General features: G+C 41.9%; 1 protein-coding gene across 1 annotated transcript; it reads left to right on the top strand.

Moving 5' to 3' along the window:
* Positions 1–4,702: 4,702 nt before the first annotated feature.
* Positions 4,703–12,050, top strand: NDUFB4 (NADH:ubiquinone oxidoreductase subunit B4). Its single transcript, XM_041727608.1, has 3 exons — positions 4,703–4,921; positions 9,712–9,858; positions 11,929–12,050. The coding sequence occupies exons 1-3, from the start codon at positions 4,742–4,744 to the stop codon at positions 11,989–11,991; spliced, it is 390 nt and encodes a 129-aa protein (XP_041583542.1). The 5' UTR covers positions 4,703–4,741; the 3' UTR covers positions 11,992–12,050.
* Positions 12,051–18,356: the final 6,306 nt, after the last annotated feature.

Here is an 18,356-nt window from a genome sequence, read left to right as displayed (position 1 = left end):
CTGTATTTTTTAGACTTTATTTCTCCTTCTCTACCCATGTATTCCCAGCGCCAGGATTCACAAGGAGAAGTTTTTATCACAACCCAAACTCTAGTCCTCCACCTTCATGGCACATTGGGTGTTAATGGTATCTCTGGAAGCCATTCCTGCATCTGGATGACTAGTAATAATTTAATTCCACTTGAAATTTTCATGAATCAAATAAATATATTCCACTAAGTTCAAAGTTTAATTTGCTGGATCCCCCAAATAGCTAAGGCCACTGTGATCCACCCAACTGGAGGGAAAATGTCATAGGAGGGAAGTGAGAGAGGAGAGACACAGCAGTATTAGGCAGTTGTAATTTAAATATCTTACTTCTTCTAATTTTACAAAAGCAGAATGGCCACGTGAACACATTTTGAGGGTTCTTCCCAGCGTTCTGGAGAGGGCTCATGTGAGGAGGGGACCCTGCATTAGTTTGACAGTACATCCTTTGCTGATATTGAATGTTAAGATAAGATTTTTAAAAACAGTAATAAAGGAAAATGTTCACTAAGTGTCAGTTGCTGTTAATCACTGATTAGTTAAATCTCTGGAGACAAGATTCCATCAAAATCCTAGGAGAACACAGGCAACACCCTTTTTGAACTCAGCCACAGTAACTTCTTGCAAGATACATCCACGAAGGCCAAAGAAACAAAAGCAAAAATGAACTATTGGGACTTCATCAAGATAAGAAGCTTTTGCACAGCAAAGGATACAGTCAACAAAACTAAAAGACAACCTACAGAATGGGAGAAGATTTTTGCAAATGACGTATCAGATAAAGGGCTAGTTTCCAAGATCTATAAAGAACTTATTAAACTCAACACCAAAGAAACAAACAATCCAATCATGAAATGGGCAAAAGACATGAAGAGAAATCTCACAGAGGAAGACATAGACATGGCCAACATGCACATGAGAAAATGCTCTGCATCACTTGCCATCAGGGAAATACAAATCAAAACCACAATGAGATACCACCTCACACCAGTGAGAATGGGGAAAATTAACAAGGCAGGAAACAACAAATGTTGGAGAGGATGCGGAGAAAAGGGAACCCTCTTGCACTGTTGGTGGGAATGTGAACTGGTGCAGTCACTCTGGAAAACTGTGTGGAGGTTCCTCAAAGAGTTAAAAATAGACCTGCCCTACGACCCAGCAATTGCACTGTTGGGGATTTACCCCAAAGATACAGATGCAATGAAACGCCGGGACACCTGCACCCCGATGTTTATAGCAGCAATGTCCACAATAGCCAAACTGTGGAAGAAGCCTCGGTGTCCATCGAAAGATGAATGGATAAAGAAGATGTGGTCTATGTATACAATGGAATATTCCTCAGCCATTAGAAATGACAAATACCCACCATTTGCTTCAACGTGGATGGAACTGGAGGGTATTATGCTGAGTGAAGTAAGTCAATCGGAGAAGGACAAACATTGTATGTTCTCATTCATCTGGGGAATATAAATAATAGTGAAAGGGAATATAAGGGAAGGGAGAAGAAATGTGTGGGAAATATCAGAAAGGGAGACAGAATATAAAGACTCCTAACTCTGGGAAACGAACTAGGGGTGGTGGAAGGGGTGGAGGGCGGGGGGTGGGGGTGAGTGGGTGACGGGCACTGAGGGGGACACTTGACGGATGAGCATTGGGTGTTATTCTGTATGTTAGCAAATTGAACACCAATAAAAAATAAATTTATTATAAAAAAAATCTCTGGGTATTGGGTTTATTCACAAGTTTACTTATGATTCAACCCAACTAAGAGAAGGAATGCTCTTCATATTGCTGCAAGCAGGAATTTATCTGCTTCTTACAGTTTCTGTATTCACTTGTTCGTCTTCTGTTCCCTGAAATCCTGTCCCATTCTTATAACTTGACCCCTGCAAAGTTTCATTTCTCTCTACCGCTTTACCATTTCATCCTCCCTCTTCTAGCCAAATACAGGTACATATACTTAGTCCCTGTAATCCATCTCCCCCAAAATTCTGATAAATTCTAGTAGGAGAAGCAAAAGTCTTTAAAACATGAAATGTTCTTTGGTGAAATGACCACTTGTGAAATTGTTCCCCATCTTAACTCTTCCATCTTCCACTACATCCACTCCTATCAAAGTCTTAGTCATCTGTTTGGAAATATCTAGTCCTCAAAAACAATAGATGTCTATTGCACATCTTGCAAAAGATATGGACTTTCATAAAATTGGTGAAAGTGATGTGGGTAAACTGCTGGATCCACACACGAAGTCACTAATAAAGGAGGATCTCAAAGTTGAACCAGATAATAAAGGAAGAAAAGAAAAGCAATAAGAATGATGATGATATCAATGCTTCAAAAGGAAATAATTTAGTTTCAAAGGATGAAGAGAGGACTTTGGGAAAACTGGATAAAGTCCTCCAACATTTCTGCAAATGTGACCCTCTTGCAAAAACCAAATGCAAAGTGAAGGATAATAAGCTATATAAAAATAACCGTGCCCAGAAATTAACACTTAATCTATCAAAATTAGCACACAGTTGTAACTATAACTTTAGATGTTAAATATAAAATAAATTAGTTTTCATAACTTTTGATTGCATTATTTCAAGATAAAACCCCAATCAAGTCTTTTTCTTTCATTATGGAATCTACGTCCCCATCTCAAATAGATTCACTCTGGGAGGACCTTTCCTGGAAAAAGGAAGAGGGAAGAGAAGACCTCTTGTGCTCATCTCTATGTCTCCCAAACACACAATAGTATAAGAATCCCCTCAGGAAACTGTAAAAATTACACTCTTGAGTTCCCCTGCCAGATCAGTTTGGAATCTTCAAGAGCAGAACTGAACTTAGGACTCTTTTTGACAAACATCTTAAGGGAACCTTATGATAAGCAAATGTGGGAATAAATACCTTAACTAATCCAAAGGGAAATAATGAAATTTATTCTCTCTTTGTCATTCTCTCTCTCTCCCTCTCTTAACTTTAAAAAGTCTTTTAAAACTTTGTCATGCGCAGTCATTGTATTCTTCTTTCTTTTATTCTTTTGCATGCCCTTCTTCCCTGATCAGTGTCTAATCTATGACCAAAAGGCTTTTGAAACTTTATCAAGATTGTCATTAGAATTTATAACCTGCTCCTGCTTTTCATTTTGTTTTATGGCATCACCCCTTTAAAGTTGAGTATAAGTGATTTGTTTCAAACTTCTTTTTTCTACATTTTCTCGGCCTCCATTCTCATGAGCCCACTTTGCTCTATATTCATTTGGACATTAAACTGCTTTGCAAATATTATCATATCCTGTCTGTTCTTTCCGTACTGCCTGTACTGTCAGTTCCTTGAAGACAAACATCACGTCCTTCATTTCTTCTGCATTTTCCCCACTGAGCTTAGAAGATTGACTAAGATTGACTAGTGTGCAGTATGCTTCACCCAGTGGGTGCTTAATAAATATTTAAAAACCGTATTAAATTGTTGAATAAGTCTGACAGCAGTGCTGCTCCTCATCACTTCAGATGCCAACACTTTCTAGTCCCTTCTCTGCCTAGCAACCATTTCCCAACATACCTATATGTCCCTAGACATTTCAACCAACCTGAAGCTCTCTTTAGGTCCATTTTTCCTTGCCTGAGCTATGGAAATATCGTTTACATGTTTTTCCCTAAGGAGTTTCTGATTGGTACCCAAAGACCCTGCTATGCAACTTGAAATTGCTTTTTTCCCTTGGTGATAGTGGGGGACTAAGGACAGTAGGGACGAAGGTTTTCTTTCCCGTACCCTTTTTTTTCTCCCCAAACCATCTTTCACATTAAGATACAATGCCCCCATGCATAAGGGCATCATCTAAGGAGATCTTTATTCTGAGCACCTAAAGAGTGCTAAGGATTTTAGGTAAGAGGTTTTAGTATTTTAACTAAGATACAGTTTCTTCATGAGCTCTAGCCAGTACTTCATTTGTTAATGACTTACTACAGTAGGCAAGCATCATTTCTCTTTTGGCATCATTCTACTATTAAACATTATTTTGTGCACATGAAAAACACGCCTCTACCTAAGGCTGTACCAATCTCAGGTGACAACGTACAGAAAAGCTTTCTTTTTCTTGGGTAGGGCACTGTGTTCTGCAAACACATTGGCATGTATTCCTTATCTTATTTAATCCTCACAACAAGTTTGCTAGGTGGATAGGATGGGGGTCATTATCCAGGATGGAAGGATCCAGGAGGAAACTCAGAGCGGGTTAAATGACTTGTCCAAAAAAAAAGAAAAAAAAAAAAGAAAAAAAAAAGAAATAAATGACTTGTCCAAAGTCACACTCCCCCCCCCCCAGGGACCCACACTGAAAACAGCATCCTAGCTACAGCCAGTCCCCACATCCTGTGCGTGCCATTCTCCCACAGCTCAACCTCACAAAATAAGCTCTCTTTTGTCCGTAGAGATGAGCCTCGGTGCTAGGAAGAAGCAACGAGCAATAATAGCAATAATAGATCGGGTGTAGCTAGGCGGCCGCGGAGGTGGACCCGAAGGGGCAAGGGAAGCACATTGCGCATGCGCAGACCGCCCCTCGAGGCCCAGGACCTTGAGACCGCGGCGAGGGCAGAGGCCGAGCTCCGGGTCTTCAACTCTTCTCGCCTCCCTTCGGCTACTGCGCAAGCGCACTTCCTCGGGCGGAAGGTCGGCGTGAAGGGGGCGGGCCTCGGAGTCGCGCAGGCGCGGTTGTGCGCGGGTTGCCAAGATGTCGGCCCCCAAGTACAAACCGTCCTCTCTGGCTACCCTGCCCGCTACCCTCGACCCAGCCGAGTACGACGTCTCTCCGGAAGCCCGGAGGGCGCAAGCCGAGCGGTTGGCCATAAGATCCCGACTTAAACGGGAGTACCTGCTTCAGTACAACGACCCCAGCCGCCGGGGGCTCATCGTGAGTCGCGGGGGGAGGGGGGCGGGGCGCGCCGGCCGGGCGAGGGCGGAAGACAGGAGTCTCCGGCCGGGGGACGCCGCGCGGCCGGGGTCGGTAGCTTAGGTTTCGGTTTTCTTCAGACTGAGGGAGCGGGCCCTCCCACGAGGCCTTCGACCTTGGGCGGAGAGCTCGGAGACGGAGACGACGCTCCGGGATCCGCGGCGCGCTGGGTTCGAGCCCCGGCGGGATCACTGCGGAAGTGGCCCAGCTCCCGCCCGGAAAAATGGGGCCAACACGGTCCTTCCTGCCCCAACGCGGCTGTTAGGATCCCGTGAGATGGGGCCCCCGGGCTGGCCGACACGGAGCCTGGGCTGTGTAGTGAGTGCTCAGGAAAATGTTTCCTGTTTCCTCTGTGTGACCTTTTTTCTTTTTTTTTTTTTTTTGAGAGCAATTTTCCACCTCTCAGTTCACAGGTCATAGCAATGCTACTCTCTCCTGATGGGAATCATAGTGATTTTTTTTTTTTTTTGAAAGCAATTTTCCACCTCTCAGTTCACAGTTCATAGCAATGCTGCTCTCACCTGATGGGAATCATAGTGATTTTTTTTCTCTATTTTTTTTCTTGTTTTTTTTTATTTTTTCGTTTATATCTTTTGAAAACACCTCCCCCCCCACCTCAAAAAAAAAAAAAAAAAAGGGAAGCCTGAGTGGCTCAGCGGTTGAGCATCTGCCTTTGGCTCCGGGCGTGATCCTGGAGTCACGAGATCGAGTCTCACCTGCGGCTCCCTGCGTGGAGCCTGCTTCTCCCTCTGCCTGTGTCTCTGCCTCCCTCTCTCTCTCTGTGTGTCTCTGATGAATAAATAAACGTTTAAAAAACAACAACAGAAACTCCGCAGCTAGTTGAAACTTTAAAGTCAGACACCAAGGCAGAAGGAACACAAGGGCAAGCTCGACGACCTTAGTTTACGTTGGTCTTCTGGTCTTATTTACAGGGGAAAAGTAGTTACATTCTTTACAGGATCATTGTAAGGTTGAAGGAGATAGTTTGTAGGACATCGCAGGCGCTTAAAACCACTGGGCCGACAGCTGTTACTTAGTGAGTGGCTTTTCGGTAATTTTCTGCATAAGTGCTATGTAAATAGCATGTCGGCCATGATCTTAAAAACAAAACTTTCCCCAGCGTTGCACTGGTGTTGTGTAGGACTTTTTTGGAAGTTGTGAGAATGAAAGGAAATTTACATCGTGCCAACACTGTCTAAACCCTTTCTGAGGGCCTCCCGAGTGGCTCAGAGGTTTGGCCCTGCCTTTGGCCCAGGGCCTGATCCTGGAGACCCGGGATCGAGTCCCACGTCCGGCTCCCTGCATGGAGCCTGCTTCTCCCTCTGCCTGTGTCTCTGCCTCTCTCTCTCTTTCTGTGTCTCTCATGAATAAATAAATAAAATCTTTGAAAAATAATAAACCCTTTCTGAATATTATCCAAACGTCACAAGTATTCAAAGCATTAGGCCCTGTTATGATCCCCATTTTACAGGTGAGAAGACAAACATGGGGAAGGACAGGACACGGAGGTCACAGAGTAATACCCCCTTAGCAAGTGAGTTTAAACCCTGAACTACGTAACCCAAAACATCTCCTTAACTAGTTGGCTGCACTACCTCCAGTCAGAACCTTGTTTACTTGAGAAGAAGGTGCAGAGGGAGACATTTGTTATTTACGTACTCACACAGGGTTTGATGTACCAAAAAGCTGAAATCTAAACCCCAGATTTTCTCTTTCCTGGTTCTGTGCCCTAAGATAGTTTCAATTTTGTCATATAAAAGAGCCAGTAGGGGATCCCTGGGTGGCTCAGCGGTTTAGCGCCTGCCTTTGGCCCAGGGTGCGATCCTGGAGACCCAGGATGGAGTCCCGCGTCGGGCCCACTGCATGGAGCCTGCTTCTCCCTCTGCCTGTGTCTCTGCCTCTCTCTCTCTCTCTCTCTCTCTCTGTGTCTCTCTTGAATTAAAAAAAAAAAAAAAAGCCTGTAATAACTTGCTTTGTTGTTCTGTTAATTAAATGAGTGCCTGGCACTTAATCATAATAATCGGTATATAGAAATTCCTTGCGTAATCTTTACAAATGATCAACTCCATGAATGAGTAATTGCTGTTATAGGGCCAGGCCCTGTTTTGGTTGCTGAGGTGACCTGTCGATTCCTGTCTGTGAAGAGATTTCTTTCCAGTGGGGCAGACAAGTAATAAACAGGTTAAAAAAAAAAAGCAAACTACATCGTTGAGCATGTCGATGGCAAGTGATAAGAAAAATAAAGCAAGGAAGGGATTAGGAATGTGTGTTGTGTAGTTGGAAGGGATACCAGCTGAAATTGTAGATACCCCTAGGGAAGGCAACATGAAGGAAGTGAGGAGATGGAGCTAGCCACACAGCTGTCTGGAAAGTAGCATCTGAGGTAGAGGGCACAGCAGGTGTAGGGGTCCTTAGACAGAAGTGTGCCCGGTTAGTTCCAGAAATAACTGAAGAGACGATTGTGAGTAAAGTGGAGAAAGGTGAGAGCCAAGTGGGAAGAGATGAGGTCAGACAGGTACCTGGAACTAGATCACACCAAGCTTCGTAGGTCATTGTAGGTCGTTTACGGAGTAGGTAATCTGCCCTTACATTTGAACACCTCTCTGGTTCATTGGTTGAAAATGGAGGAGCAAGAGCAAGGAGACTGTTTAGGAGGCTTTTGAGGCAATCCATCAGGGTTTTGGTGGTGGAAGTTGGTAGGAAGTGGTGAGTTCTGAGTATGTATTAAAAGTCAAGCCAATCAGATTTGCTAGCAGATTGGATGTGAGGTGTAAGAGAGAGAAAGGTCAGGGATGACTTCAAAGTTTTTTTGACACAGGTGATTAAGTTGGTTTTTACCAAGATGGAAAAGAATGTGAGAGGAGCAGGGATGGAGATGGAGTAAAATATTGGGAAATCAGTTTGGGATGTGTCACCTTTGACATGCCTGTTAAACAGCATGACAGTGTTGAGCAGGTAATTGGATATCATGTCTGAAGTTCAGGGTAGAGGTCTGGGAAGGTACAATTTTGGGAGTCATTGGCGTATAGATGGATATTTAAAACCGTGTGACTAGAGGAGATCATCAAGGGAATGAATAATGTAGTCAGAAAAGACCAGCAAGGTCTAAGGTCCAATATTGAGAGATTGATGAAATAAGGAAGAAGAGTGCAAAAGAGACCAAGAGGGAATGGCCGTCGAGTTAGGAGGAAAGCCAGACAGGTGTGTGCCCTGGAAACCAAAAGAAGAAACAGTTCCAAGGAGCGTTCGTGTCAGATGCTGCCCATAGTCCTGAGGACATGGAGTGGTGTCAAAGAAGAACTGTCTCCCATGGAGTGTGTCTTGGAGCCTCTCTTAACCACAGTACCAGGTTCAGTGAACTATGGTCATGGGGCTATTGATTTTTTTATGAAATGAAATGTCTGTTTCTGGAAGACAGATCTGAGAGAGAAATATGTAGAGAGATGACTGGCAGATTGAGAAATCTGTCGTAGGAGTATCATTCAAATACGTTAATAGCAGAAGGGATGGATACAAGAATAGATGTTTTTATCCTTTCAGGAATTAAACTCAAACATCCCCTTGAACCTGTCTATATCTTGTATCTTCACCTTTTCTGCAAACACTTTGGTTTAAAATGTATCTGTGGAAGATCCAGTTTAATTATTTTAATCCTACCAATCGTAACTTCTTGGTAGAGTATAGGACTTTGAATGTTCTCCTTTGGTATTAAAGTTTTAAAGCTGACTTCATTTGCTTATTTTTAATCTGCCAATCAGTTAATTGGAGTAAATAATTTTATAAAGTCATTTGGGGATTTAGCTAATTAAATTTAATTATGTGTTTGGGGCAGATTTGCTGTCTTACATAATTGTTCTAGTTTAAATATATTACAATGGACAATTTTTTTTCTTAACCAAGACAGTCTGATTATTTTTCTTTGATAACAACCTTGTCCTCACTACAAATTATTTTAAGTGTGAAATGTAATAATTTTATGTCATGTAAAATATCAGCCAAGTCAGCTTTATATTTCTTTTTTTCTTTTTTAATTATTTATTTACTCATGAGAAAGACAGAGAGAGAGGCAGAGACACAGGCAAAGGGAGAAGCAGGCTCCACGCAGGGAGCCCGATGTGGGACTTGATCCCGGGTCTCCAGGATCACCCCTTGGACCGAAGGTGGCACTAAACCGCTGAGCTGCACGGGCTGCCCCAAGTCAGCTTGAAAAACTTAAAGTTCAGAGTTAGCCTACCTCAGCCTTCACCTTCCTGCAATTTATTTGAAGCCTGGAAAGACAGAACAGGGTGCAGGATAGCATTAGAAAGGATCCTGGAAACGAAGCACGAAGCATGATAGAGCATATGAAATCTGTCCTCGTTAGGAATACTAGGGTTCAGTTGATCACAATTCAACAAAGACAATGAAGCTGCAAAACAATCCAGAAAAAAAAAAAAATGATCAAAGAGAAAAAAATGGCCTCTGCCGGCTTAAAAAGATTAGGTTTCTTAAGTAAATAGAAAGCTGAGGGGTGATATAAGAATCTTTTAAATTCTGAAGGATTTGAACAGGATTATCAGAGTATTCAACAAATACTAGAAATGAAAGATCTTCCCTGAAGCTATTTAGGAATATTCAGGGTACACTCTTAACGATGATGGAACACAAAAGGCATCTCCTGTGCTCCCCCATAAAAGTTTTGTTGAGATTGTTTCAGTATGGAATTTCAGACCTTGCTTAATGTCTTGTAACTTTGTTTTTTTGAATTTTAGGAGGATCCAGCCTTAATTCGTTGGACCTATGCAAGATCAGCAAACATCTATCCCAATTTTAGGCCCACTCCCAAGACCTCACTTCTAGGAGCTCTGTTTGGAATTGGGCCCCTCTTCTTCTGGTTTTATGTTTTCAAAACTGACAGAGTAAGTATTTGGACCTGATGTTTAGTGTCTGTGTGATAGGTTCCCTTTGTGCTGGCTGCAGCTCTTTCTCTTGGCATTTGCCACTAGTGCTCCTCCCATCTTGGTCCTTTACTCTTCCTTCAGTTTCCCTCTCTTTTTTATCTTTGTTCCTTTCTAGCAGGAGTTAAAGTTTCAATTACATATTTGATTTTATTGTTTTATTGTTTAACTCCTATTGAAGTATACTTTGCTAAAAATGATGATAGTCTCTGAGTCTTTCAAATTTAATTTAATAGCTGCTCTAGAATTTAAAAAGTTAATATAGAGGGGCACCTGGGTGGCTTAGTCAGTTAGGCCACCTAACTTTCAGCCCAGGTCATGAACGCAGGGTTGTGAGATCGAACCCCACATCTGGCTCTGCTGAGCATGGAGCCTGCTTAAGATTCTCTCTCTGCCCCTCTCCCGCCTGCACACACATGCACTCTCTCTCAAAAAACTTAAAAATGGTTAATACAGAAGTTAAACTTTACTATTTTTTTTTTTTTTATTTTTTTATTTTTTTATTTATTTATGATAGTCACACAGAGATAGAGAGAGAGGCAGAGACACAGGCAGAGGGAGAAGCAGGCTCCATGCACCGGGAGCCCGACGTGGGATTCGATCCCGGGTCTCCAGGATCGCGCCCTGGGCCAAAGGCAGGCGCCAAACCACTGCGCCACCCAGGGATCCCAAACTTTACTATTTTGATTTACCTTTAAATATTATCTTTGCAAACCTTTATATTTAGTTTTTCTTAGTTCATTTATTTTAAAAAGCTTTTTTTAGTGGGGTTAAGTATTAGCAGAATGCATAAATCATTTAGTATGTTCCCTGTTTGTATGAATTCTAGTTATGTTGGTCATGTTTTGTGGATTACTGTTAAACACCCTAACAACAGGAAGGCAAAAGCAGCCTGTGGTGGGAATCTGCCATCAGAGGCCATGTGATCGCAGAGAAAGCCAAGCTTATCTTTGGCACTAGGCCACTCTGGTAGTGGACCCCCAGCAGGCCTTGAGTTGCCACCTAGACTGGAGCTCACTGTCTAGCTCTGCCTTAAACTGGTCAATCTACTCTCCTGTTAGAGCTTATATATTTTGATTGTCTGATAAATTATCTGCTTAACTAAAAGGAGGCCACACTTAACCAGAAGATGTTTGCATTGTGCTTTTGACATAGGCTTTTTAGTGGGGTAATAGAATTCTTCCAACATATGCGTAAGATGTTTTCCAATAGGATGGTTGTCTCATCGTCCCTTTATTTCTTCAGGTTGCTACTTCCTTACTCATAGTCCCTAGGCTTTGGACAACGGGGAGATTGGAATTCGGTTTGGAGTATTTTAGTCCTGTTTTTCATACCATGGGTTATGCCAGAATACATTGGTTTTTTATTTTTGTGTTTTCCCATACCTTTTTTGTTTGTTTGTATATTTTGCAAAATTGTCACCACAGTAAATCTTAGCTCAGGAGGCTCAGTGGTTTAGGGCCGCCTTCAGCCCAGGGTGTGATCCTGGAGTCCCAGGATCAAGTTCCACATCGGGCTCCCTCCATGGAGCCTGCTTCTCTCTCTGCCTGTGTCTCTGCTTCTCTCTCTCTCTCTCTCTGTCTCTCATGAATAAATAAATAAAATCTTAAAAAGAAAAACTGTCACCATACATAGTTTAAAAAGACCATTTTCTTTTCTTATAATGAGGATTTAAGATGAATTCTTTTAGCAACTTTCAAATATTCCATATTGTATTACTAGCTTATAGTCACCATACTGTATATCGCATCCCCGTGACTTATTTATTTTTTATAATCAGAAGTTTGTACCTTTTGGCCTACTTCACCCATTTTGCCCACCACCCACCCCCTGGCTCTGTCTGTCAGCTACCAGTCTGTTCTCTATCTATAAGCGTGTACCTGTGAAATGGCAAATTCACTCATCCATTGGTGAACACTTAGATTGTTTCTGTATCTTGGCTTATCTTGGCTATTGTGAATAATGTTGCAGTGAACACAGGTCAGAATGTATTGTTTCTAACAAAGCTTTTTTTTTTTTCTTTCTCTACAGGATAGGAAAGAAAAACTTATCCAGGAAGGAAAATTGGATCGAACATTGAACATTTCATATTAAGTCTGGCCGTGATGATAACTCTATGTATTATTGTTTAAATAAATCTATTAATCATTAAATACTTTTTCTTAATATTACCTTTATTCAACAAACATTCGCTGGATAATACAATGTAAGAGTCAGCTTCATGAAGAAACAGATCCATGTTCATTCATTCAGCCATTCAACAAATGAGTGTCTACTATGAGCCAGGCACTGTGCTCTGTACCCACCGTACAGCAGTCAGTAAGACAGGCGTAGGCCCTGTACTTAAGGAGTACATACTCTGACAGCTGTTTATTCAGTGATTGTTACTTAAGTGCCCATAGCTAGTACTACTTAATACCTAAACTCTTGTCTGGCTCCAGCCCCAGTGGGAAAATGCAAGAGAACAGTAGCAACAGTGTGGTAAGAAATAGGTTAGGGATTCAGGAAGTGATGGAACAGCAATTCTCTCTAGGGAGATGGCATTGATCTAGGCTCTGAGGATCACAGGGCTAACAGGACAAAATGGAAGCATGAAAAGGCAAGGTGTGTTGGGCATGGTGAGATATATGCCACTGTGGGGTGAGAAGACAGAGGAAGCCAAGCTGAACAGAAGTACATGGGCTTTGGAGGTTAAGTTGGGGTCAGAATCCTAGCCCAAGCTTAACAGTTGGAATATGAGGCATCCTGTTGCCTCATCTCTGGCATGGAGATAGTAATGCATACTTCCTCATAAGGTCATGAAGATGAAAGTGAGGTAACTGTATTGCACAATAAAACAAAGCTACATGCTCCACAGTTCAGTCTTGAAACACCGGGGTGACTATTTGACCTATGAAGGTGAAGTAAGATGCCGTAGGGAGAACCTACTCTTCAGGGCTGATTCTGTTAGTACTGTGGCTTTAACACAGCATGAGAGACCGCTTGTGTGCAGGTAGTTTATAGGAGGGAGTGAGCTGAAAGAACAAATGGGAGGCTGGTACGAGTGAAACGGCTAGAGGGACAGCCCTTCAGGTGTGCTGTTTGGCCTGTTGCCTCAGAGTAGTGGGCTCCATTCCGCTAGGGACCTGAGGAGCCATGTGGAATGTACACAGAACGTTCCCCGCAGACAAGAAAAAAACCATTACCCACTAGTTCCTCCTCCAGGTGGTCAAGAGTTGTCTCCTGCAGTTAATTTCCTTTCACTTCCAGGTAGGTATGTGCCTCAGAATGGTTGCGGGTCCTTACAGGCTTCTCACATGGGAGGGGGAAGGAAGCTTAGGGCAGAAAGGAAGTGATGTGCTGTACAGCTCAGGTGGCATAATGTCAGGTCACACCTACAGGAGCTCAGAGCTGCAGCAATTGGAGTAAAAAGATTGGCCAAGAGAAAAGAGACACGAGGTAGACGGTTTCCTCATCCACTCCATGTACTGCTTGGATCTGTGCACACCTTAATTTGGAACGTGTCATTTACAGTGGAGAGTTAGCAGGACAAGTTCAGTCCCCCACTGTTGAAACTGGTCTGAAGCTATAAAGATTCACCAGGACCTTTATCTGCAAATGCCAGGACCTCAGTTACTCTTGCATTATCGGTCCTCAGTCACAGCAATTGCCCGTTTATATCACCAGACATGGAAGCACCAGAAGCACCAGTGACTCCTCTGGGTTTCCCGACATATCCCTTTGGGCCCTGTTGTGTAGTAGCAACCCTAGTCCTCGTTAATGAAGGTCATATAGTGCTGCCAATATGAAAACTTTTTGTTTTTCTTTATGTCTACTGTTTCCAAGAAGCCCAAAATGACCAGGAGGTAATCACAGCCTCAGACTAAAGTGAAATCCTAGGATATTGTAATTTATAACAAATAATATATATTTAGTCTTTGTACTGGTATCTGGCACAGAGCTCCTAAAATCCTCAGGATTTCCTAAGTAATGAGATAGAGATTCTTTTGTTATGTTAATGAAGCAAGTTTGGGGCCACACCTAAGGCTGGGACTGGTAAGAGAACCAACTGTGTGATTAGAGGGTTGGAACTTTTTTTTTTTTTAAGACTTTATTTATTCATGAGAGACACACACAGAGAGAGAGAGAGAGAGAGAGAGAGGCAGATACAAAGGCCGAGGGAGAAGCAGGCTCCGTGCAGGGAGCCTGATGTGGGACTCGATCCTGGGACTCTGGGATCACTCCCTGAGCCAAAGGCAGATGCTCAGCCGCTGAGCCTCCCAGGCGTCCCAAGGGTTGAAACTTTTAATGCCACCCCCCACCCCCACCTTGCCTTTGTATCCCTGCTCTGTCACTTACTGGTGAAGTAACCTGGGAAGTATTTAAGTTCTTTGTGACTCAGTTTTCTTATCTTTAAAATAGATCTAATGATACATTATTAAATTCATCATTTCATGAGTTACTACTTACAAAGTATTTAGTATATAGAGTAGTTCTATTTTCAACTTTTTAAGGAAACTCCATTCTGTTTTTCACAAGTGGTTACACCAGTTTGCTTTCCTACCAGAAGTGCACAAGAGTTCCTTTTTCTTCACATCCTTGGCAACACCTGTTGTTTCTTGTGTTTTTTATTTTCTCCATTCTGATGGGTGTGAGATGACACCTCAATGTAGTTTGGATTTGCAGTTCCCTGATGATGAATGATGTTGAGCATCTTTTCATGTGTCTGTTGGCCATCTGTATGTCTTTGGAAAAATTTCTGTTCATGTCTGTCCATTTTTTAACTCAATTATTTGTTTTTTGGGTGTTGAGTTGTAAAAGTTCCTTATGTACTTTGGGTACTAACCCCTTATTGGATATGTCATTTGCAAATATCTTCTCCTGTTCCATAGGTTGCCTTTTAGTTTTGTGGATTGCAAAACATTTTTGTTAACATTGAGAATTATTGAACAATGTGTTCTTAAGAGTTTAATCAATTTCTGAAGATTTTTTATTACCACAAACAATGCCCCAAACCACACCCAGAAGTGGTCTGGTGAAAATACCAATTGCCACCTCGTCTGAGTGCTTAATGTTACCATGTGTCTGACTGATACTGCTGGCCCTGATCACTAGGCACAGGAACCTACATGGTATTGCTGCCTCTGTTGGCCCAAAAGCTCAAGCTTGTTATAATCACAACCACCAGAAAGAGTTCCTTAAGGTCCCTATATCTTCCCATCATTTGCTCCTGAGTTTAGGAGCGTATGATTGGCTATACCTGGCTTCTAGCTACAGGGAAGGCTGAAAAAGCAAACATATGGCATGTTCAGCTCTAAAATGTGAGGCAGATAAGGAATTCCCAAACATAAGAAAGTGATTCAAATGCTAAACATCCAAAAATGACAAGGAACCAGAACCAGATCATAAGGCCCTTATCACAATTAAGGAGTTTAGACTTCATCCTTATGGCAATGGGAGCCACCGAAAGTATTAAGCAAGAATAACCTGACGGGATTTGCGTCCCCCGGAAGATCATTCTGGATCCTGGAGGAGGATCTCAGGGCAACAAAGCCTAGAGAATGACCAGTAATCAGGCTGTTGTAAGACTTTAGGCTAGAAATGATTTTCAGTTTTGAGACAGATCTTAATGCAGAACAAAGCGGTCCCTGCTGATCCCAGGATGACTCATTTGGATGTGAACTTGTTGAAAGCTTTATGAAAGTCTAAATATATTATCTCTATTAGTTCCCCTTTTTGCACATGCATGAGGAGCCAGTCTTCTTAATAATTCCTTAACCGTGTATGACATCCCTTCTCCTCTCTGGGACAATATTGCTTCTGTAACAGGCTGGTTCATTTAAGTACTATATCTTTTTACCCTTTATTATGGATCCTGCCCAGAGAAAAAGCTTATGTTCATGCTCTAATCAAAATCCCATTGGGTTCATTCCCTGATTTATTTTCCATTTTATTTTTTTCTTATTCTTGGTGATGCTTGACACAGCCTTCTCACAACTTTGGGGAAGATACAGAATATTGGTTATTTCTCCATTCTTTAGGATCATTAATGGAATATTTGAAAAGATGAGAGGACTGTAGGAGAAACTATCTTGATCAAATATGCATGATTTTAAAATATGGACAGCACTTTAAAATTAGTAATTATATAATGCTATAAATATATTAAAAGACTGAATTTTCAAAGTTTCTGCTGCTACTTTCTACCTTTTTGTGAACACAATTTTTTTTTAAGATTTTATTTATTTATTTATTTATTTATTTATTTATTTATTTGGGAGAGAAAGAGACAGAGCACAAGCAGGGAGAGTGGCAGAGGGAGAGGGAGAAGCAGGCTCTCTGCTGAGCAGGGAGCCTGATGTGAGGATTGATTCTAGTACACTGGGATCATGACCTAAGTTGAAGGCAGACATTTAACTGAGCCACCCAGGTGCCCTGTGAATGCATTGAATTTTATCGTGTTTCTGTTAGAGGATCCATTTGTACCTATGCTTGTTAATACTTCTATTTGTTTCCCCTCCAGCTGCCTTGTTTACTGCTATTTCCCTAGTTGAGATAGAGACCCGTTCTGCTGATACTGTAACCTGGAGGGATGCTAAGCCATGTCATCTACCTGGACACCCTTCAACAGCCCAAGAAAGTACAGTGTGCACTGATATATTAGCAAAGCTTCAGGATTTAAAAGATTAAAGTCAAGCTGAAAGTCTGACATCCAATTTCTGAATGTCCCCAGTGAAACATCTAAGATTTCTGGAGCAAACTTACCATTAGAATTCAAATTCTTGGGCAGCCCTGGTGGCCCAGCAGTTTAGGGCCGCCGTCAGCCTGGGGTGTGATCCTGAAGACCTGGGTTCAAGTCCCACGTCGGGCTCCCTGCATGGAGCCTGCTTCTCCCTCTGCCTGTGTCTCTGCCTCTCTCTGTGTCTGTCATGAATAAATAAATAAAATCTAAAAAAAAAATTCAAAATCTTTTCCTCCATAATCATGCTTATCACCTTATCAGGTTTTTAAAATTAATTTATTATTTTTTAAATTTTTAAAAAAGATTTTATTTATTTATTCATGAGAGACAGAGAGAGAGGCAGAGACATAGGCAGAGGGAGAAGCAGATTCCTCACAGGAAGCCCGATGTGAGATTCGATCCTGGAACCCCAGGATCACACCCTGAGCCAAAGACAGACGCCCAAACCCTGAGCCACCCAGGCATCCCACACCTTATCAGTTTTGAGTCATTTCTTTACTTCTATCACCAATTGCATTTAAATCCTTCCAAATTTAATAATTTGGCTCTAAAAAAGTTGGGGATGGGGTAGGGGAAGGAGACAACTGGTAGAGGCTGTTCAGAAATCAATATAGGAGGGACTCGAGGGTTGCAGTCTAATATGAAATTGTTGTGGGTAGGAGGAGAAAGTGTAGACTCTTGAATCTACATTTGCACAGTTAGGCACATTTTTTTCCCACTTACATTATGTTTCATCATTAAAAACACTAAGTTTGTTAGGGAAGGTTTATTTATACTTTATATAGGATGGAGACAGAATCAAAGAGTTATTATTTTTTATATGAAGTGGCTTGAGTGAGGGTAGATGGAGATAAGGGTGGTCAATCACCCTGAAGCCATCTATTAGAAGCTGGATAGACAGCTTCTTCTCCAAAATCATGCTTTACAGAAGGAGTGGTACAGAAGTATTTGGTCCCATCCCGGTATTTGGGAGGAAACACCAATGTAGGCTACAAGGGGGAATGAGCTGCTATTGGTCTGCAGGTACTGGGGTACTGGGTTTCCTGGAACCACTGGGGTGAAGAAGCCTGTGTCCTACTGAATACTAGTAGGACACTGACTGTCAGGTCTCCTGCATTGACCAAACACTACTAAACATTGAGGATGCTTGTATGAAGACCATATAGCTCCTTCTTAGAGGAACACACACTGGAGAAAAACAATTACAGCAGCCAGCACTTAATTAAACTTTTACTTGTATTCTAGACAGTAAACTGAAGTAAAGGCTTTACACACCACACAACATACCTTAAAAATCCTCATTATGCAAAGCAGATTTGGAGAGGTATTAAGTAATTTGCAGAACAAAGTTCTGACTATGTTAAGTTAGAACTTAAATTTGGGCAGGCTGACTCTTGAAAGCATATCTTTAACCATTCTTTCAATGCGATAAAGACTGATGCTGTTCGGAGTCCAGTAGTGAGAAAGAATTGGAGGGTCTGGAGAGTTTAAGAAGTGGTGCTTTCTAGAATAGGGACTGCCCCTTGCATTTTTAGATTTTCTAGTACATTCATGGGGGTATAAGATGTTAGAGCCAGAAAAATCTTTAAAGATCTGTTAGTTTCAGCCCAATTCTATAGGAAATATTTGAGGAGGAGAAATAAATTGTCCTATTCTTCAGAGAACCCTGCTAATTTGAGGATTAGGAGTCTAGGTTTTGATTAACAACAATGGTTCTGATTGTCCATGTCACTTGTTT

The sequence above is a fragment of the Vulpes lagopus genome, chromosome 1 (genome assembly GCF_018345385.1).
Source record: "Vulpes lagopus strain Blue_001 chromosome 1, ASM1834538v1, whole genome shotgun sequence".
In the NCBI taxonomy this organism is placed as follows: Eukaryota; Metazoa; Chordata; class Mammalia; order Carnivora; family Canidae; genus Vulpes; species Vulpes lagopus.
The sequence above is the reverse complement of the archived record's forward strand: the minus strand, read 5'-3'. Positions and strand labels throughout refer to the sequence as shown.

What these genes read in the sequence shown, in the direction of transcription:
- NDUFB4 (XM_041727608.1), top strand. Translation starts at nt 4,742, where the DNA reads ATGTCGGCCCCCAAGTACAAACCGTCCTCTCTGGCTACCCTGCCCGCT. An exon ending in CCAGCCGCCGGGGGCTCATC is followed by an intron (nt 4,922 to 9,711) that starts GTGAGTCGCGGG and finishes TTTGAATTTTAG; the next exon opens with GAGGATCCAGCCTTAATTCG. An exon ending in ATGTTTTCAAAACTGACAGA is followed by an intron (nt 9,859 to 11,928) that starts GTAAGTATTTGG and finishes CTTTCTCTACAG; the next exon opens with GATAGGAAAGAAAAACTTAT.